The sequence below is a fragment of the Oncorhynchus mykiss genome, chromosome 17 (genome assembly GCF_057628025.1).
Source record: "Oncorhynchus mykiss isolate SJ-2025 chromosome 17, ASM5762802v1, whole genome shotgun sequence".
NCBI classification, from domain to species: domain Eukaryota; kingdom Metazoa; phylum Chordata; class Actinopteri; order Salmoniformes; family Salmonidae; genus Oncorhynchus; species Oncorhynchus mykiss.
In genome coordinates, this window is record NC_143038.1 from 78,091,622 (window position 1) to 78,114,416 (window position 22,795).

At 45.1% G+C, this 22,795-nt stretch overlaps 1 protein-coding gene across 3 annotated transcripts in view; it reads right to left on the reverse strand.

The window, feature by feature from the left end:
• Positions 1–2,359: 2,359 nt before the first annotated feature.
• znf831 (zinc finger protein 831) overlaps positions 2,360–22,795 on the reverse strand; it is a 68,082-nt gene continuing 47,646 nt past the window's right edge. For 2 of the 3 annotated variants that reach the window (XM_090206521.1, XM_090206522.1), the window contains 3 exons: positions 9,717–10,369; positions 9,285–9,344; positions 2,360–4,743 (listed from right to left, as the gene is read on the reverse strand). In XM_090206521.1, the coding sequence (XP_090062647.1) occupies positions 3,745–4,743; positions 9,285–9,344; positions 9,717–10,369 (1,712 nt within the window). In that variant the 3' untranslated portion in view covers positions 2,360–3,744. The remainder of the gene's footprint in view (positions 4,744–9,284; positions 9,345–9,716; positions 10,370–22,795) is intronic. The other variant, XM_090206523.1, reaches the window with a different exon arrangement.

The following is a 22,795-nucleotide window of genomic DNA, read 5'->3' on the forward strand; positions in this document are numbered from 1 at the left end:
AGCTGATATCTCTGTGTCCCTCTTTGTTGCTGAGAGCTGATATCTCTGTGTCCCTCTGTGTAGCTGAGAGCTGATATCTCTGTGTCCCTCTGTGTAGCTGAGAGCTGATATCTCTGTGCCCCTCTGTGTAGGTGAGAGCTGATATATCTGTCTCCCTCTGTGTAGCTGAGAGCTGATATCTCTGTCTCCCTCTGTGTAGCTGAGAGCTGATATCTCTGTGTCCCTCTGTGTTGCTGAGAGCTGATATCTCTCTCCCTCTGTGTTGATGAGAGCTGATATCTTTGTGTCCCTCTTTGTTGCTGAGAGCTGATACCTCTGTGTCCCTCTGTGTTGCTGAAAGCATATATCTCTGTGTCCCTCTTTGTAGATGAGAGCTGATATCGCTCTCCCTCTGTGTAGCTGACAGCTGATATCTCTCCCAGTGTGTTGCTGAGAGCTGATATCTCTCTCCCACTGTGTTGCTGAGAGCTGATATCTCTCTCACACTGTGTTGCTGAGAGCTGATATCTCTCTCCTCTGTGTTGCTGAGAGCTGATATCTCTCTCCTCTGTGTTGCTGAGAGCTGATATCTCTCTCCTCTGTGTTGCTGAGAGCTGATATCTCTCTCCTCTATGTTGCTGAGAGCTGATATCTCTCTCCCTATGTGTTGCTGAGTGCTGATATCTCTCTCCTCTGTGTTGCTGAGAGCTGATATCTCTCTCCCACTGTGTTGCTGAGAGCTGATATCTCTCTCCCTCTGTGTAGCTGAGAGCTGATATCTCTCTCCCTCTGTGTAGCTGAGAGCTGATATCTCTGTCTCCCTCTGTGTTGCTGAGAGCTGATATCTCGCTCCCTCTGTGTAGGTGAGAGCTGATATCTCTGTGTCCCTCTGTGTACCTGAGAGCTGATATCTCTCCCTCTGTGTAGCTGAAAGGTGATGTCTCTCCCCCTCAGTGTACACGCTCTTCATGTAGACCGACAGCAGTAAATGGGATATTCTTACACACACAGAACACCACCCTGCTAGACCAAAGCAAGCACTCTGTCTGTCTGTGGCAATGCCAGCTGTTATGGGTAGAGGACGGCGCCTGCAGGGAATTGCTCAATGAGCTATGGAGATGGAATCACTAAGACAGTTTAGTGAAAATACCTGTGGTTAATTTGTCTAAATCAATTCACATTTTTAAATATTAATAGTACATTTTGCACTCTAGCCGTGATTGGAATGCTGACTGTACAAACAGCAAGTTACATGTGACCAAATCTTATTTGTGTGTGTGGGACTTAGAGAACTTCCGGTTATTAACTGCAGTGACTTCAGAACTGAAGACTGTGGATGTGTCAGTACACTAATCTTGAAGGGCCAGTCATTATTTAACATAAATAATAATATGCAACTTAATATGTAATATAATATAAACGATTCATGTAAAGCAGTCTAGAGATATATATAAGGTATATAGACTTTCTTTATTTTCTATTGTATTATTGTCACGACTTCCGCCGAGGTCGGTCCCTTTCCTTGTTCGGGTGACGTTCGGCGGTCGACGTCACCGGTCTTCTAGCCGTCGCCGATCCACCTTTCATTTTCCATTTGTTTTGTCTTGTTTTCCCGCACACCTGATTTGCGTTCCCTCATTACTCATCTTGCATATAACCCTCTGTTTCCCCCCCATGTCTGTGTGTGGAATTGTTATATGCAAATGTATGTGTACTCCAGGCTGGTTTGCGCCGGGTTATTGTAACCCGTGTGTGTTTAGTTTTCTGAGTGCCGTGTTTTGTTCGCCTCAATAAAGGGCTCCGTTGGCTCCCCATTTCTGCTCTCCTGCAGCCAGTTACACACTCCGTTACAATTATTGACTGTGTATGTTTTTTTATTCCATGTGTAACTTTGTGTTGTTGTTTGTGTCGAACTGCTTTGCTTTACCTTGGCCAGGTCGCAGTGTCACGACTTCCGCCGAAGTCGGTCCCTCTCCTTGTTCGGGTGGCGTTCGGCGGTCGACGTCACCGGCCTTCTAGCCATCGCCAATCCACTTTTCATTTTCTATTTGTTTTGTCTTTGTCTTACACACCTGGTTTCAATTACCTGTTCATTATTTAACCCTCTGTTCTCCCATGTTTGTTTGTGAGTGATTGTTTCTATGTAAGAAGGTCCGTTATTGCGGGCTCTGTTTTTGTATTGCATTTATATTATGTTGGGTAAAATATGTTTATTTACTCATATCTGCAGTCCTGCGCCTGACTCCTATACACCAGCTACACATAGACTTCTTGACACGCAGTTGTAAATGAGAACTTGGTCTCAACTAGCCTACCTGGCTAAAAAAATCATTAAAATAAATAAACACAATAAATGAATGTCTAGATTAGCTGAACGTGGTTTCAGATACAATTTTATCCAACTTTTATTTTTATAAAACATCTGAAAAACATCTGAAAAACAACATTAAACAATGTACACTATATTGATTAAACCAAATGTTTTTCTGTCACTTATATACAACATATGTCACTCCAGGTTAATTTGAGTCCCATAAAACAAAAACAATCAGAAGTGTATTAATGTAAAGTTAGATCCTGTATCAGTTTCTCCTGTCAAACAGTCGAGTCATCAGCTAGCAGGAGAGGCAGAGACACTGATGGAAAGAGGGTGAGTATCCTGACAGCTTGGTAACCAACATGGTCCTGTATATGACCCATGGTCCTGTTTATGACCCATGGTCCTGTATATGACCCATGGTCCTGCATATGACCCATGGTCCTATATATGACCCATGGTCCTATATATGACCCATGGTCCTATTTATGACCCATGGTCCTGTATATGACCCATGGTCCTGTATATGACCCATGGTCTTGTTTATGACCCATGGTCCTGTTTATGACCCAGAAAAAACCTTATCCCCTTGGTTAGGAGAGTCATCCTCATGCCCTCCTGGATATTTAGCTGACCCACTGCATGGCTGGCTGGAAGCAATCGAGTATTGAGTTGGTGCTGAGTTAGGGCTAGGCTGTGTGTGTCTATGTGGTGTGTAGTGTCTATGTGTGTCTATGTGTGTGTCTATGTGTGTGTCTATGTGTGTGTCTATGTGAGTGTGTGTGAGTGCTGAGTTAGGGTCTTGCTCCCCAGCCAATATCCTGCTAATCTCCATGCCTTCCCCACCCCAGCCAATATCCTGTTAATCTCCATGCGTTCCCCCACGCTAGTCAGTGTTCCTCAGGCCAGCTCCTCTTCTTCTCCTCCCCTCTTCTTCCCTCTCCATGTTCCTCTCCTCCTCCCCTCCTCCTCCTCCCCATTCCCATCCACCTCCATCCTCCCTAGGTCTGCCACAGGGATTCACTTCCTTTAAACAAGCTCGGATAGAGGTCAAATTCCTGTAGGTTATTCCTCTTCTCCTCCCACCCTTCCTCTTCCCCTCCTCCATTCCTCTCCTCTCTTCACCCTCTACCCTCCCCTCTTTTCCTCCCTCCCTCCACCACTTCTCTCCTCCTCCCCTCTTCCCCTCCTCCATTCCTCTCCTCCCTTCATCCTCCCTTCACCCTCCCCTTCTCTCCTCCCTCCTTCCCTCCTCTCCTGTCCTCCCTCCACCCCTTCTCTCCTCCTCCCCTCTTCCATTCCTCTCCTCCCTTCACCCTCTACCCTCCCCTTCTCTCCTCCCTCCCTCCTCTCCTGTCCTCCCTCTCCTCCCTCCACCCCTTCTCTCCTCCTCCCCTCCTCCCCTCTTCCAGTCTGTCTGTATTCCATGTAGAAAATCTAACTCCTGTCTAAAGCTCAATAATCAGTTTCCCTTCATCATCACTACTGCTACTGTCCTCTTGGTCCTCCAGGCTACTACTCTGCACTCCCCCAACCCTGCTCACACAGTCTGCTGTATGGGCCCTAACCCTGCTCACACAGTCTGCTGTATGGGCCCTAACCCTGCTCAAACAGTCTACTGTAGGGGCCCTAAACCTGCTCACACACTCTGTTGTAGGGGCCCTAAACCTGCTCACACACTGTGCTGTAGGGACCCTAAACCTGCTCACACACTGTGCTGTAGGGAAGGGGTGTGTCTGTCCTGCCCTGCTGGTATCACTAAAGACTGGGTTGCTGTGGCCTACAGTGGGTTCAGGGTCATTTGAAGAGCTGGTCCGTGGTGGGGTCAGGGTGGTGGGGTCAGGGTCATTTGAAGAGCTGGTCCGTGGTGGGGTCAGGGTGGTGGGGTCAGGGTCATTTGAAGAGCTGGTCCGTGGTGGGGTCAGGGTGGTGGGGTCAGGGTCATTTGAAGAGCTGGTCCGTGGTGGGGTCAGGGTGGTGAGGTCAGGGTCATTTGAAGAGCTGGTCCGTGGTGGGGTCAGGGTGGTGGGGTCAGGGTCATTTGAAGAGCTGGTCCGTGGTGGGGTCAGGGTGGTGGGGTCAGGGTCATTTGAAGAGCTGGTCCGTGGTGGGGTCAGGGTGGTGGGGTCAGGGTCATTTGAAGAGCTGGTCCGTGGTGGGGTCAGGGTGGTGGGGTCAGGGTCATTTGAAGAGCTGGTCCGTGGTGGGGTCAGGGTGGTGGGGTCAGGGTCATTTGAAGAGCTGGTCCGTGGTGGGGTCAAGGTGGTGGGGTCAGGGTCATTTGAAGAGCTGGTCTGTTGGTTATAAGACGGGTCTTTTTTTGAAGTTAAGTTGATCTGCTGCTGAGGGGCCTTTGAAAGGTTGTGAGACACATTGGTTGGTGTCTGATATAGATGACTGTAAAGTGGCAGCGATGTCCAGATGCTGTGACGGGAATCTGCTTCATCCTGCCATAGAGAGAAGTATCAGAGTTTTAGAGTTAGTATGTAAGCATGGGGAGGAAGGGCAACAGTTCCAGGTCATTCTAGTAGCTCCACAATGTCTTGGATAGTTTAAGAAGGAATGCCAGCAGCCCGAACAGACAGACCATCAGACAGCCACATAGATACAGTGCCTTGCGAAAGTATTCGGCCCCCTTGAACTTTGCGACCTTTTGCCACATTTCAGGCTTCAAACATAAAGATATAAAACTGTATTTTTTTGTGAAGAATCAACAACAAGTGGGACACAATCATGAAGTGCAACGATATTTATTGGATATTTCAAACTTTTTTAACAAATCAAAAACTGAAAAATTGGGCGTGCAAAATTATTCAGCGCCCTTAAGTTAATACTTTGTAGCGCCACCTTTTCCTGCGATTACAGCTGTAAGTCGCTTGGGGTATGTCTCTATCAGTTTTTTACATCGAGAGACTGACATTTTTTCCCATTCCTCCTTGCAAAACAACTCGAGCGCAGTGAGGTTGGATGGAGAGCATTTGTGAACCGCAGTTTTCAGTTCTTTCCACAGATTCTCGATTGGATTCAGGTCTGGACTTTGACTTGGCCATTCTAACACCTGGATCTGTTTATTTTTGAACCATTCCATTGTAGATTTTGCTTTATGTTTTGGATCATTGTCTTGTTGGAAGACAAATCTCCGTCCCAGTCTCGGGTCTTTTGCAGACTCCATCAGGTTTTCTTCCAGAATGGTCCTGTATTTGGCTCCATCCATCTTCCCATCAATTTTAACCATCTTCCCTGTCCCTGCTGAAGAAAAGCAGGCCCAAACCATGATGCTGCCACCACCATGTTTGACAGTGGGGATGGTGTGTTCAGCTGTGTTGCTTTTACGCCAAACATAACGTTTTGCATTGTTGCCAAAAAGTTCAATTTTGGTTTCATCTGACCAGAGCACCTTCTTCCACATGTTTGGTGTGTCTCCCAGGTGGCTTGTGGCAAACTTTAAACGACACTTTTTATGGATATCTTTAAGAAATGGCTTTCTTCTTGCCACTCTTCCATAAAGGCCAGATTTGTGCAATATACGACTGATTGTTGTTCTATGGACAGAGTCTCCCACCTCAGCTGTAGATCTCTGCAGTTCATCCAGAGTGATCATGGGCCTCTTGGCTGCATCTCTGATCAGTCTTCTCCTTGTATGAGCTAAAAGTTTAGAGGGACGGCCAGGTCTTGGTAGATTTGCAGTGGTCTGATACTCCTTCCATTTCAATATTATCGCTTGCACAGTGCTCCTTGAGATGTTTAAAGCTTGGGAAATCTTTTTGTATCCAAATCTGGCTTTAAACTTCTTCACAACAGTATCTCGGACCTGCCTGGTGTGTTCCTTGTTCTTCATGATGCTCTCTGCGCTTTTAACGGACCTCTGAGACTATCACAGTGCAGGTGCATTTATACGGAGACTTGATTACACACAGGTGGATTGTATTTATCATCATTAGTCATTTAGGTCAACATTGGATCATTCAGAGATCCTCACTGAACTTCTGGAAAGAGTTTGCTGCACAGAAAGTAAAGGGGCTGAATAATTTTGCACGCCCAATTTTTCAGTTTTTGATTTGTTAAAAAAGTTTGAAATATCCAATAAATGTCATTCCACTTCATGATTGTGTCCCACTTGTTGTTGATTCTTCACAAAAAAATACAGTTTTATATCTTTATGTTTGAAGCCTGAAATGTGGCAAAGGGTCGCAAAGTTCAAGGGGGCCGAATACTTTCGCAAGGCACTGTAGTCTACTAACCCAGACTGACCCAGAGCTGTGTCCCAAATAGCAAACATTTCTCTTTATCAAAATCACGTCAAAGTTTGTTGGTCATGTACACATATTTGCAGATGTTATCGCAGGTGCAATGAAATGCTTGTGTTTCTAGCTCCAACACTGCAGGAATAATACCAAGAAAACAATACAAAACTATAGTAACATATAGTGGGGCAAAAAAGCATTTAGTCAGCCACCAATTGTGCAAGTTCTCCCACTTAAAAAGATGAGAGGCCTGTAATTTTCATCATAGATACACTTCAACTATGACAGACAAAATGAGAAAAAAAATCCAGAAAATCACATTGTAGGATTTTGAATGAATTTATTTGCAAATTATGGTGGAAAATAAGTATTTGGTCAATAACAAAAGTTTATCTCAATACTTTGTTATATACCCTTTGTTGGCAATGACAGAGGTCAAACGTTTTCTGTCAGTCTTCACAAGGTTTTCACACACTGTTGCTGGTATTTTGGCCCATTCCTCCATGCAGATCTCCTCTAGAGCAGTGATGTTTTGGGGCTGTTGCTGGGCAATACGGACTTTCAACTCCCTCCAAAGATTTTCTATGGGGTTGAGATCTGGAGACTGGCTAGGCCACTCCAGGACCTTGAAATGCTTCTTACGAAGCCACTCCTTCGTTGCCCGGGCGGTGTGTTTGGGATCATTGTCATGCTGAAAGACCCAGCCACGTTTCATCTTCAATGCCCTTGCTGATGGAAGGAGGTTTTCATTCAAAATCTCACAATACATTCATTCTTTCCTTTGCACGGATCAGTCGTCCTGGTCCCTTTGCAGAAAAACAGCCCCAAAGCATGATGTTTCCACCCCCATGCTTCACAGTAGGTATGGTGTTCTTTGGATGCAACTCAGCATTCTTTGTCCTCCAAACACGACGAGTTCAGTTTTTACCAAAAAGTTCTATTTTGGTTTCATCTGACCATATGACATTCTCCCAATCTTCTTCTGGATCATCCAAATGCTCTCTAGCAAACTTCAGACGGGCCTGGACATGTACTGGCTTAAGCAGGGGGACACGTCTGGCACTGCAGGATTTGAGTCCCTGGCGGCGTAGTGTGTTATTGATGGTAGGCTTTGTTACTTTGGTCCCAGCTCTCTGCAGGTCATTCACTAGGTCCCCCCGTGTGGTTCTGGGATTTTTGCTCACCGTTCTTGTAATCATTTTGACCCCACAGGGTGAGATCTTGTGTGGAGCCCCAGATCGAGGGAGATTATCTGTGGTCTTGTATGTCTTCCATTTTCTAATAATTGCTCCCACAGTTGATTTCTTCAAAGCAAGCTGCTTACCTATTGCAGATTCAGTCTTCCTAGCCTGGTGCAGGTCTACAATTTTGTTTCTGGTGTCCTTTGACAGCTCTTTGGTCTTGGCCATAGTGGAGTTTGGAGTGTGACTGTTTGAGGTTGTGGACAAGTGTCTTTTATACTGATAACAAGTTCAAACAGGTGCCATTAATACAGGTAACGAGTGGAGGACAGAGGATCCTCTCACAGGGTCTGTGAGAGCGAGAAATCTTGCTTGTTTGTAGGTGACCAAATACTTATTTTCCACCATAATTTGCAAATAAATTCATTAAAAAGCCTCATCTTTTTAAGTGGGAGAACTTGCACAATTGGTGGCTGACTAAATACTTTTTTGCCCCACTGTAATCCAAAAATGAAAATAAAGAAATATCAGAACGGGTAGAGTCGGGGGGCTGGGGTCAGTCTGTTATATCTGGAGTATATCTGGTGTCCTGTGTGAATTTAAGTATGCTCTCTCTAATTGTCTCTTTCTCTCTCTCGGAGGACCTGAGCCCTAGGACCATGCCTCAGGACTACCTGGCATGATGACTCCTTGCTGTCCCCAGTCCACCTGGCCTTGCTGCTGCTCCAGTTTCAACTGTTCTGCCTGTGGCTATGGAACCCTGACCTGTTCACCGGACATTCTACCTGTCCCAGACCTGCTGTCTCTAGAGACAGCAGGAGTGGTAGAGATACTCTTAATGATCATCTATGAAAAGCCAATTGACATTTACTCCTGAGGTGCTGACTTGTTGCACCCTCGACAACTACTGTGATTATTATTATTTGACCATGCTGGACATTTATGAACATTTGAACATCTTGGCAATGTTCTGTTATAATCTCTACCTGGCACAGCCAGAAGAGGACTGGCCACCCCTTATAGCCTGGTTCCTCTCTAGGTTTCTTCCTAGGTTCTGGCCTTTCTAGGAAGTTTTTCCTAGCCACCGTGCTTCTACACCTGCATTGCTTGCTGTTTGGGGTTTTAGGCTGGGTTTCTGTAGATCGAGAAAATCATAGAATCTTTAACTCTAGACCAGCCAGGCCCCATGTTGTAATGGAACCTTTAACTCTGTGTCTGTGAGTTGTCTGTGTGGGGGAGATGTCTGTGGATAATACTGTGTGTCTGTGTGGGAGAGATGTCTGTTGATAATACTGTGTGTCTGTGTGGGAGAGATGTCTGTTGATAATACTGTGTGTCTGTGTGGGAGGATGTTGCTTTTGTTTCCGTTATGGGATTTATTATGAATAATGTATACATTTAAAATAGAATTATAACTAACAGAATTCTACTCTGTCTTTCTATTAGTGATAAATAATGTTTGTTCATTAGGAAGGGGTTATGTAGCATAGACCTAGGAAGAAAGGAATGTATGTGTGTGTCGGAAGAGAACAAAGAGACGCATTAACCTATGTTTGAACCAACCTGGCTGTAACTCTGGGGAGATAAGGTAGGACAGGGAGGGCCCCTCCAGAGCTCTTGTATCTGGGGAAGACTGGAACGGTCAGCTGAGTGGTAATAAACTGTGGTGAAACTCATGAGAAAATCCCTATGTTGGTATGTATGTGTGTAGGGTAAGAGAAAGTTATAAAAGGAATGTCTTTATATATGCACAGCAGCGCTCTCGTAAATAAACCTTACTGACTATTGTAAACTGGCCTCTGAATATTTCATTTCAATAAGAACCTTACAAATTCTTAGTAACAGACAAAGTCATTTAAATGAAGTTCCGTTTATGAACACTGAGAACAAAATTCTCATAACAGTTTCATACAATTGTCAGCAGGATTAAGGTCTGGTTCTAGTGAAAGTATTCTTGATTGATAGATGTATAGACAGACACATCGCTTGACTTACCTCTCCTCTAAACCCATCAGAGGTATGGCCAGGTGTTTCCGTTGTCTCCTCACTCTCCTCCGTCTCTTCCAAAACCTCTTCTCTCTCCTCCCTCTCCTCCCTCTCTTCGCTCTCTTCCCCCTCTTCTCTCTCTTCCAACACCTCTTCCCCCTCTTCTCTCTCCTCCCTCTCCTCCCTCTCTTCTCTCTCTTCCAACACCTCTTCCCCCTCTTCTCTCTCCTCCCTCTCCTTGAACACCTCCCTGTCCTCCCTCTTTTCAAACACCTGTTCCCTCTTCTCCCTCTCCTCCCTCTCTTCTCTCTCATCTCTCTCCTCCCTCTCTCCCAACCCCTCTTCGAACACCTCTTTCCTCTTCTCCCTCTCATCCCTTTCTTCTCTCTCATCTCTCTCCTCCCTCTCTTCCAACACCTCTTCCAACACCTCTTCCAACACCTCTTCCAACACCTCTTCCCTCTCCTCCCTCTCATCCCTCTCCACCCTCTCCTCCCACTCCTCCCTCTCCTCCTTCTCCTCACTCTCTTCCAACACCTCGTCCCTCTCCTCTAACACCTCTTCATCTTTCAGACTCGTTCTTCTGGAGTCTTCCTCCTCCTCATCTCCTCCTCCTCTCTTCTCCACCTCATCTCCTCCTCTGTCACAGCTCTTCTTGGTTCCTTTAGGACAAACCAGTTTAGTAAGACATTAGAGACAGTAGGATTAGACAATAGAGACAGCTTAATAAGACATTAGAAACAGTAGGATTAGACATTAGAGACAGTTTAATAAGACATTAGAAAAATATAAATAAGACAATAGAGACAGTTTAATAAGACATTAGAAAAATATAAGACAGAGACAGTTTAATAAGACATTATAGACAGTATAATAAGACATTAGAAACAGTAGGATTAGACATTAGAGACAGTTTAATAAGACATTAGAAAAATATAAATAAGACAATAGAGATAGTATGATTAGTCTTGTATTTCATATTAGTTTGAAAGAGCCCTATGGCCTTGGCTATACTGATATTATCAGCCATCTCCTGTCTCAACACGTAGATTCACAGACAACTACTGCTACAGACAGCTACAGACAGCTACAGACTGCGAAAGACATCTACAGACAGCTGTAGACAGACAGTTTAGTAAGACATTAGAGACAGTTTAGTAAGACATTAGAGACAGTTTAATAATACATTAGAGACAGTTTAGTAAGACATTAGAGACAGTTTAATAATACATTGGAGACAGTTTAATAACACATTAGAGACAGTTTAATAAGACATTTTAGACAGTTTAATAAGACATTAGAGACAGTTTAATAAGACATTAGAAACAGTAGGATTAGACATTAGAGACAGTTTAATAAGACATTAGAAAAATATAAATAAGACAATAGAGACAGTTTAATAAGACATTAGAAAAATATAAATAAGACATTAGACAGTTTAATAAGACATTAGAGACAGTTTAATAAGACATTAGAGACAGTATAATAAGACATTAGAAACAGTAGGATTAGACATTAGAGACAGTTTAATAAGACATTAGAAAAATATAAATAAGACAATAGAGATAGTATGATTAGTCTTGTATTTCATATTAGTTTGAAAGAGCCCTATGGCCTTGGCTATACTGATATTATCAGCCATCTCCTGTCTCAACACGTAGATTCACAGACAACTACTGCTACAGACGGCTACAGACAGCTACAGACTGCGAAAGACATCTACAGACAGCTACAGACAGCTGTAGACAACTACAGACTGCTACAGACTGCTACAGACAGCTGCAGACAGCTGCAGACAGCTACAGACTGCTACAGACAGCTACAGACTGCTGCAGACAGCAGAAGACAGCAGAAGACAGCTACAGACTGCTACAGACTGCTACAGACTGCTACAGACAGCTGCAGACTGCAGTAGACAGCTACAGACAGCTGCAGACAGCAATAGACAACTACAGACTGCCCCAGACTGCTACAGACTGCTACAGACTGCTACAGACAGCTACAGGCTGCTACAGACAGCTGCAGACAGCAGTAGACAACTACAGACTGCTACAGACAGCTGCAGACTGCTACAGACTGCTACAGACTGTTACAGACAGCTGCAGACAGCTGCAGACAGCAGTAGACAGCTACAGACTGCTAGACAGCAGTAGAAAGCTACAGACTGCTACAGACTGCTACAGACAGCAGTAGACAGCTGCAGACCGCTACAGACAGCTGCAGACAGCAGTAGACAGCTACAGACAGCAGTAGACAGCTACAGACTGCTACAGACTGCTACAGACAGCAGTAGACAGCTACAGACTGCTACAGACTGCTACAGACAGCAGTAGACAGCTACAGACTGCTACAGACTTCTACAGACAGCAGTAGACAGCTAAAGACTGCTACAGACTGCTACAGACAGCAGTAGACAGCTACAGTATGCTACAGACTGCTACAGACAGCTGCAGACAGCTACAGACTGCTACAGACAGCAACAGACAGCTGCAGACAGCTACAGACTGCTACAGACTGCTACAGACAGCTACAGACAGCTACAGACAGCTGCAGACTGCTACAGACTGCCACAGACAGCTGCAGACTGCTACAGACTGCTACAGACAGCAGTAAACAGCTACAGACTGCTACAGACTGCTACAGACAGCTGCAGACAGCTACAGACTGCTACAGACAGCAGTATACAGCTACAGACAGCTACAGAGAGCTACAGACTGCTACAGACAGCAGTAGACAACTACAGACAGCAGTAGACAGCTACAGACTGCTACAGACAGCAGTAGACAGCTACAGAATGCTACAGACAGCAACAGACAGCTGCAGACAGCTACAGACTGCTACAGACTGCTACAGACAGCTACAGACAGCTGCAGACTGCTACAGAGTGCTACAGAGTGCTACAGACAGCTGTAGACTGCTACAGACTGCTACAGACAGCAGTAAACAGCTACAGACTGCTACAGACTGCTACAGAGTGCTACATAGTGCTACAGACAGCTGTAGACTGCTACAGACAGCAGTAAACAGCTACAGACTGCTACAGACTGCTACAGACAGCTGCAGACAGCTACAGACTGCTACAGACAGCAGTATACAGCTACAGACAGCTACAGAGAGCTACAGACTGCTACAGACAGCAGTAGACAGCTACAGACAGCAGTAGACTGCTACAGACAGCTACAGACAGCTACAGACTGCTACAGACTGCTACAGACAACTACAGACAGCAGTAGACTGCTACAGACTGCTACAGACAAAAGAAGACAGCTACAGACTGCTACAGACTGCTACATACAGCTGCAGACAGCAGTAGACAGCTACAGACTGCTACAGACTGCTACAGACAGCAATAGACGACTACAGACAGCAGTAGACTGCTACAGACAGCTGCAGACAGCTACAGACTGCTACAGAAAGCTACAGACTGCTACAGACAGCAGTAGACAGCTACAGACTGCTACAGACAGCTGCAGACTGCAGTAGACAACTACAGACAGCAGTAGACTGCTACAGACAGCTGCAGACAGCTACAGACTGTTACAGAAAGCTACAGACTGCTACAGACAGCAGTAGACAGCTACAGACTGCTACAGACAGCTGCAGACTGCAGTAGACAGCTACAGACAGCTGCAGACAGCAGTAGACAACTACAGACTGCTCCAGACTGCTACAGACTGCTACAGACTGCTACAGACAGCAGTAGACAACTACAGACTGCTACAGACTGCTACAGACTGCTACAGACAGCTGCAGACTGCAGTAGACAGCTACAGACAGCTGCAGACAGCAGTAGACAGCTACAGACAGCTGCAGACAGCAGTAGACAGCTACAGACAGCTGCAGACAGCAGTAGACAACTACATACTGCTCCAGACTGCTACAGACTGCTACAGACAGCTACAGGCTGCTACAGACTGATACAGACTGCTACAGACTGCTACAGACAGCTACAGACAGCAGCAGACAGCAGTAGACAACTACAGACTGCTACAGACAGCTGCAGACAGCAGTAGACAGCTACAGACTGCTACAGACAGCAGTAGACAGCTACAGACTGCTACATACTGCTACAGACAGCTGCAGACAGCAGTAGACAGCTACAGACTTCCACAGACAGCGGTAGACAGCTACAGACTGCTACAGACTTCTACAGACAGCAGTAGACAGCTAAAGACTGCTACAGACTGCTACAGACAGCTGCAGACAGCAGTAGACAGCTACAGACAGCAGTAGACAGCTACAGTATGCTACAGACTGCTACAGACAGCTGCAGACAGCAGTAGACAGCTACAGACAGCTACAGCCAGCTACAGACTGCTACAGACTGCTACAGACTGCTACAGACTGCTACAGACAGCTACAGACAGCTACAGACAGCTGCAGACTGCTACAGACTGCTACAGATGGCTACATACAGCTACAGCCAGCTACAGACTGCTACAGACACCTACAGACTGCTGCAGACAGCTGTAGACAGCTACAGACTGCTACAGACAGCAGTAGACAACTACAGACTGCTACAGACAGCTGCAGACAGCTACAGACAGCTGCAGACAGCAGTAGACAGCTACAGACAGCTACAGACAGCTACAGACTGCTACAGACAGCTGCAGACAGCAGTAGACAGCTACAGACAGCTACAGACTGCTACAGACAGCAGTAGACAGCTACAGGCTGCTACAGACAGCAGTAGACAGCTGCTGACTGCTACAGACAGCTACAGACTGCTACAGACAGCTTCAGACTGCAGTATACAGCTGCAGACAGCAGTAGATAGCTACAGACTGCTACAGACAGCAGTAGCTACAGACAGCTACAGACAGCTACAGACTGCTACAGACTGCTACAGACAGCTGCAGACAGCAGTAGACAGCTACAGGCTGCTATAGACTGCTACAGACAGCTGCTGACTGCTACAGACAGCTACAGACTGCTACAGACAGCTTCAGACTGCAGTAGACAGCTGCAGACAGCAGTAGATAGCTACAGACAGCTACAGACTGCTACAGACAGCTTCAGACTGCAGTAGACAGCTGCAGACAGCTACAGACAGCAGTAGACAACTACAGACTGCTACAGACAGCAGTAGACAGCTACAGACAGCTACAGACAGCTACAGACTGCTACAGACTGCTACAGACAGCTGCAGACAGCAGTAGACAGCTACAGACAGCAGTAGACTGCTACAGACTGCTACAGACTGCTACAGACTGCTACAGTATGCCCACAAACCTTTAGGCACACTATTCCTTATTTACCAGGGCACACAGGGTCAAAACTAGTGCACAATACAGGGAATAGAGTGTCATTTGGGACATACCCTCAGCCAGGCCATGACACCTTCCTGCCGAGGCTGAACGCTCACCCACACAAACTAACATATACACAGACACACTGACACACACACTAACATATACACAGACACACACACTAACATATACACAGACACACACACTAACATATACACAGACACACACACTAACATATACACAGACACACACACTAACATATACACAGACACACACACTAACATATACACAGACACACACACTAACATATACACAGACACACTGACACACACACTAACATATACACAGACACACACACTAACATATACACAGACACACACACTAACATATACACAGACACACACACTAACATATACACAGACACACACACTAACATATACACAGACACACACACTAACATATACACAGACACACACACTAACATATACACAGACACACAGACACACACACTAACATATACACAGACTAATATATACACAGACTAACATATACACAGACTAACATATACACACACTAACATATACACAGACACACACACTAACATATACACAGACACACACACTAACATATACACAGACACACACACTAACATATACACAGACACACACACTAACATATACACAGACACACACACTAACATATACACAGACACACACACTAACATATACACAGACACACAGACACACACACTAACATATACACAGACTAATATATACACAGACTAACATATACACAGACTAACATATACACAGACTAACATATACACAGACACACACACTAACATATACACAGACACACAGACTAATATATACACAGACTAATATATACACAGACTAACATATACACAGACACACAGACTAACATATACACAGACTAACATATACACAGACTAACATATACACAGACTAACATATACACAGACTAAACATATACACAGACTAAACATATACATATACAGACTAACATATACATATACAGACTAACATATACAGACTAACATATACACAGACTAACATATACACAGACTAACATATACACAGACTAAACATATACACAGACTAAACATATACATATACAGACTAACATATACAGACTAACATATACACAGACTAACATATACACAGACTAACATATACACAGACACACAGACTAACATATACACTGATTCCTGCTTACAAGCAAAAACTAAAGCAGGAAGTACCAGTGACTCGATCTATAAAAAAGTGGTCAGATGAAGCAGATACTAAACTACAGGACTGTTTTGCTATCACAGATTGGAATATGTTCCAGGATTCTTCCGATGGCATTGAGGAGTACACCACGTCAGTCACTGGCTTTATCAATAAGTGCATTGAGGATGTCGTCCCCACAGTGACTGTACGTACATACCCCAACCAGAAGCCATGGATTACAGGCAACATTCGCATTGAGCTAAAGGGTAGAGCTGCCTCTTTCAAGGAGCGGGACTCTAACCTAGAAGCTTACTAGAAATCCTGCTATGCCCTGCGACGAACCTTCAAACAGGCAAAGCGTCAATACAGGGCTAAGATTGAATCATACTACACCGGCTCCAATGCTCGTCTTATGTGGCAGGGCTTGCAAACTATTACAGACTACAAAGGGAAGCACAGCCCACGAGCTGCCCAGTGGCACGAGCCTACCAGACGAGCTAAATCACTTCTATGCTCGCTTCGAGGCTAACAATACTGAGGCATGCATGAGAGCATCAGGACGACTGTGTGATCACGCTCTCCTTGGCCGACGTGAGTATGACCTTTAAACAGGTCAACATACACAAGGCTGCGGGGCCAGACAGATTACAAGGATGTGTGCTCCGGGCATGTGCTGACCAACTGGCAGGTGTCTTCACTGACATTTTCAACATGTCCCTGATTGAGTCTGTAATACCAACATGTTTCAAGCAGACCACCATAGTCCCTATGCCCAAGAACACAAAGGCAACCTGCCTAAATGACTCCGGACCCGTAGCACTCACGTCCGTAGCCATGAAGTGCTTTGAAAGGCTGGTAATGGCTCACATCAACACCATTATCCCAGAAACCCTAAACCCACTCCAATTTGCATACCGCCCAAACAGATCCACAGATGATGCAATCTCTATTGCACTCCACACTTCCCTTTCCCACCTGGACAAAAGGAACACTTATGTGAGAATGCTATTCATTGACTACAGCTCAGAGTTCAACACCATAGTACCCTCAAAGCTCATCACTAAGCTAAGGATCCTGGGACTAAACACCTCCCTCTGCAACTGGATCCTGGACTTCCTGATGGGCCGCCCCCAGGTGGTGAGGGTAGGTAACAACACATCTGCCTCGCTGATCCTCAACACTGGAGCTCCACCGGGTTGCGTGCTGCATGGCCAGGCACGACTCCAACACCATCCTTAAGTTTGCAGATGACACAACAGTGGTAGGCCTGATCACCGACAACGACGAGACAGCCTATAGGGAGGAGGTCAGAGACCTGGCCGAGTGGTGTCAGAATACCATCCTGTCCCTCAACGTAACCAAGACTAAGGAGATGATTGTGGGCTACAGGAAAAGGAGGACCGAGCACGCCCCCATTCTCATCGACGGGGCTGTAGTGGAGCAGGTTGAGAGCTTCAAGTTCCTTGGTGTCCACATCAACAGCAAACTAGAATGGTCCAAACACATCTAGACAGTTATGAAGAGGGCACGACAAAGCCTATTCCACCTCAGGAAACTGAAAAGATTTGGCATTGGTCCTGAGATCCTCAAAAGGTTATACAGCTGCAACATCGAGAGCATCCTGGCTGGTTGCATCACTGCCTGGTATGGCAATTGCTCGGCCTCTGACCGCAAGGCACTACAGACGGTAGTGCGTATGGCCCAGTACATCACTGGGGCTAAGCTGCCTGCCATCCAGGACCTCTATACCAGGCGGTGTCAGAGGAAGGCCCTAAAAAATGTCAAAGACTCCAGCCACCCCAGTCATAGACTGTTCTCTCTGCTACCACACAGCAAGCGGTACCGGAGCACCAAGTCTAGGTCCAAAAGGTTTCTTGACAGCTTCTACCACCAAGACATAAGACTACTGAACAGCTAATCAAATGGGTACACAGACCCCTCTTTTACGTTGCTGCAACTCTCTGTTTATTATCTATACATAGTCACTTTAACTCTACCTACATATTACCTTAATTACCTCGACTAAGCGGTGCCCCCGCACATTGACTGGTTCCCCCTGTACATAGCATCGCTATTGTTATTTTACTGCTGCTGCTTAATTATTTGGTACTTTTATATTTTATTTTTTATTTAACAACTTATTTTTTCTTAATACTTCTTAAAGTATTGTTGGTTAAGGGCTTGTAAGTAAGCATTTTCCCGTAAGGTCTGCACCTTTTGTATTCTGCGCATGTGACAAATTCAATTTGATTTGATGTTCTGCAACACGTGAGAGGGGCGGAGTCCAGCTCTGCAGAGAGCAGCTGGAACAGAGTCATCGTGAGGCAGATTGGAAAGCACACACCTTCAGAACAGGGCAGCACAGCTGGACCTTGGATGTACACCGTGAGCTAATATTAATAATATGCATGTAAATCTCTCCTGGCTCAAAGTGGAGGAGAGATTGATTTCCTCCCTGCTTGTGTTTATGAGAGGTAGTGACATGTTGAATGCACCGAGCTGTCTGTTTAAACTACTGGCACACAGCTCAGACACCCAACATACCCCACAAGACATGCCACCAGAGGTCTCTTCACAGTCCCAAGTCCAGAACAGACTATGGAGGCGCACAGTACTACATAGAGTCATGACTACATGGAACTCTATTCCACATCAGGTAACTGATGCAGCAGTAGATTCAGATTTTAAAAAACAGATAAAAATATACCTTATGGAACAGCGGGGACTTTGAAGAGACACACGAACAAACACACACACACACGTACACATGGATTTTGAATTGTACATATGTGGTAGTGGAGAAGGGGTCTGAGGGAACCCAGTCTGCAGGTATTGTAATGTTATTAAAATTGTATAAACAACCTTAGTTTTGCTGGACCCCAGGAAAAGTAGCTGCTGCTTTGGCAGGAACTAATGGCTTTCCATAACAAATACAAAATAAACAAGCTTTGGACGAAGGACTTCCATATCTCCACAAACTCCTAAAAGTTCTGGGACAATAAAGTCCACTAGTAGGACCTAACCTGTAAAGTCCATGGAGAATAAGAGCACCTCCTACCAGCTGCCCACTGAGGCTAGGAAACACGGTCACCACCAATAAATCCACAATAATCAAGAATTTCAACAAGCATTTCTCTACAGCTGGCCATGCTTTCCTCCTGGCTACCCCAACCCCAACCAACAGCTCCGTACCCCCTAAAGCTACATGCCCAAGCCTCGCCAGCTTCGCCTTCACCTAAATCCAGATAGCTGATGTTCTGAAAGAGCTGCAAAACGTGGACCCGTACAAATCAGCTGGGCTAGACAATCTGGACCCTCTCTTTCTAAAACTATCCGCCGCCATTGTTGCAACCCCTATTACCAGCCTGTTCAACCTCTCTTTCATATCATCCGTGATTCCTAAAGATTAGAAAGCTGCCGCGGTCATCCCCCTCTTCAAAGCGGGTGACACTCTAGACCTAAACTGTTATAGACCTATATCCATTCTGCCCTGCCTTTCTAAAGTCTTTGAAAGCCAAGTTAACAAACCGGTCACTGATTATTTCGAATCCCACCGTACTTTCTCCGCTGTGCAATCCTGGTCAAGGCCTTCGACTGTCAATCACCGCATTCTTATCGGCAGACTCAACAGCCTTGGTTTCTCAAATGACTGCCTCGCCTGGTTGACCAACTGCTTCTCAGATAGAGTTCAGTGTGTCAAATCGGAGGGGCTGTTGTCTGAACCTCTGGCAGTCTCTATGGGGGTGCCACAGGGCTAAATTCTCGGGCCGACTCTTTTCTCTGTATACAGTGCCTTGCGAAAGTATTCGGCCCCCTTGAACTTTGCGACCTTTTGCCACATTTCAGGCTTCAAACATAAAGATATAAAACTGTATTTTTTTGTGAAGAATCAACAACAAGTGGGACACAATCATGAAGTGGAACGACATTTATTGGATATTTCAAACTTTTTTAACAAATCAAAAACTGAAAAATTGGGCGTGCAAAATTATTCAGCCCCTTTACTTTCAGTGCAGCAAACTCTCTCCAGAAGTTCAGTGAGGATCTCTGAATTATCCAATGTTGACCTAAATGACTAATGATGATAAATACAATCCACCTGTGTGTAATCAAGTCTCCGTATAAATGCACCTGCACTGTGATAGTCTCAGAGGTCCGTTAAAAGCGCAGAGAGCATCCTGAAGAACAAGGAACACACCAGGCAGGTCCGAGATACTGTTGTGAAGAAGTTTAAAGCCGGATTTGGATACAAAAAGATTTCCCAAGCTTTAAACATCCCAAGGAGCACTGTGCAAGCGATAATATTGAAATGGAAGGAGTATCAGACCACTGCAAATCTACCAAGACCTGGCCGTCCCTCTAAACTTTCAGCTCATACAAGGAGAAGACTGATCATAGATGCAGCCAAGAGGCCCATGATCACTCTGGATGAACTGCAGAGATCTACAGCTGAGGTGGGAGACTCTGTCCATAGGACAACAATCAATCGTATATTGCACAAATCTGGCCTTTATGGAAGAGTGGCAAGAAGAAAGCCATTTCTTAAAGATATCCATAAAAAGTGTCGTTTAAAGTTTGCCACAAGCCACCTGGGACACACACCAAACATGTGGAAGAAGGTGCTCTGGTCATATGAAACCAAAATTTAACTTTTTGGAAACAATGCAAAACGTTATGTTTGGCGTAAAAGCAACACAGCTCATCACCCTGAACACAACATCCCCACTGTCAAACATGGTGGTGGCAGCATCATGGTTTGGGCCTGCTTTTCTTCAGCAGGGACAGGGAAGATGGTTAAAATTGATGGGAAGATGGATGGAGCCAAATACAGGACCATTCTGGAAGAAAACCTGATGAGTCTGCAAAAGACCTGAGATTGGGACGGAGATTTGTCTTCCAACAAGACAATGATCCAAAACATAAAGCAAAATCTACAATGGAATGGTTCAAAAATAAACATATCCAGGTGTTAGAATGGCCAAGTCAAAGTCCAGACCTGAATCCAATCGAGAATCTGTGGAAAGAACTGAAAACTGCTGTTCACAAATGCTCTCCATCCAACCTCACTGAGCTCGAGCTGTTTTGCAAGGAGGAATGGGAAAAAAATGTCAGTCTCTCGATGTGCAAAACTGATAGAGACATACCCCAAACGACTTACAGCTGTAATCGCAGCAAAAGGTGGCGCTACAAAGTATTAACTTAAGGGGGCTTAATAATTTTGCACGCCCAATTTTTCAGTTTTGGATTTTTTTTTAAAGTTTGAAATATCCAATAAATGTCGTTCCACTTCATGATTGTGTCCCACTTGTTGATTCTTCACAAAAAAATACAGTTTTATATCTTTATGTTTGAAGCCTGAAATGTGGCAAAAGGTCGCAAAGTTCAAGGGAGCCGAATACCTTCGCAAGGCACTGTATTATTTTATTGCTGGGTGACCCTAGTTGGTCCTCACTCAGAAATAAGGTCTAGGGCACGCTGGGCGTTTGGACACACTGAGTTTGGACACATGTTTTCTTGTATATATTTCCAGTTTGAGTCCATAAGGAGTACAATCTGTGTCTTGTGTTTGTCCTCAGTGGGTGTGTGGGGGGGGGGTATCAGGGTGGTTGACTCTCTGTGTCTTGGGTGAGTCATGCTCTTACCTCGCTCTCTCTCTCTGTCTCAAACTCTATCGCTCATTCTCTCTCTCTCGTTCTCTTTCTTTCTCTTTCTCTCTCACTCTCATTCTCTCTCTCGTTCTTTTTCTTTCTCTCTCTCTTTCATTCTCTATCCAATATCCAATAAATGTCGTTCCACTTCATGATTGTGTCCCACTTGTTGTTGATTCTTCACAAAAAAATACAGTTTTATATCTTCATGTTTGAAGCCTGAAATGTGGCAAAAGGTCGCAAAGTTCAAGGGGGCCGAATACTTTCGCAAGGCACTGTACATCAATAATGTCGCTCCTGCGGGTGATTCCTTGATCCACCTCTACACAGACAAAACCATTCTGTATACTTCTGGCCCTTCTTTGGACACTGTGTTAACAAACCTCCAAACTAGCTTCAATGCCATACACCACTCCTTCCGTGGCATCCAACTGCTCTTAAATGCTAGTAAAGCCAAATGCATGCTCTTCAACCGATCGCTGCCCGCACCCGCCCGGCCGACTAGCATCACTGCTCTGGACGGTTCTGACTTAGAATATGTGGACAACTACAAATACCTAGGTGTCTGGTTAGACTGTAAACTCTCCTTCCAGACCCCTATTCAGCATCTCCAATCCAAAATTAAATCTAGAATCGGCTTCCTATTTCGCAACAAAGCCTCCTTCACTCACGCTGCCAAACATACCCTCGTAAAACTGACTATCCTGCCGACCCTTGGCTTTGGCGATGTCATTTACAAAATAGCCCTCAATACTCTACTCAGCAAACTGAATGCAGTCTATCACAGTGCCATCCGTTTAGTCACCAAAGCCCCACATACCACCCACCACTGCGACCTGTATGCTCTCACCTTACCTCCTTACTCCATTTGCACACACTGTATATAGATTTTTACATATTGTTATTGACTGTATGTTTTGTTTATTCCATGTGTAACTCTGTGTTGTTGTTTGTGCCGC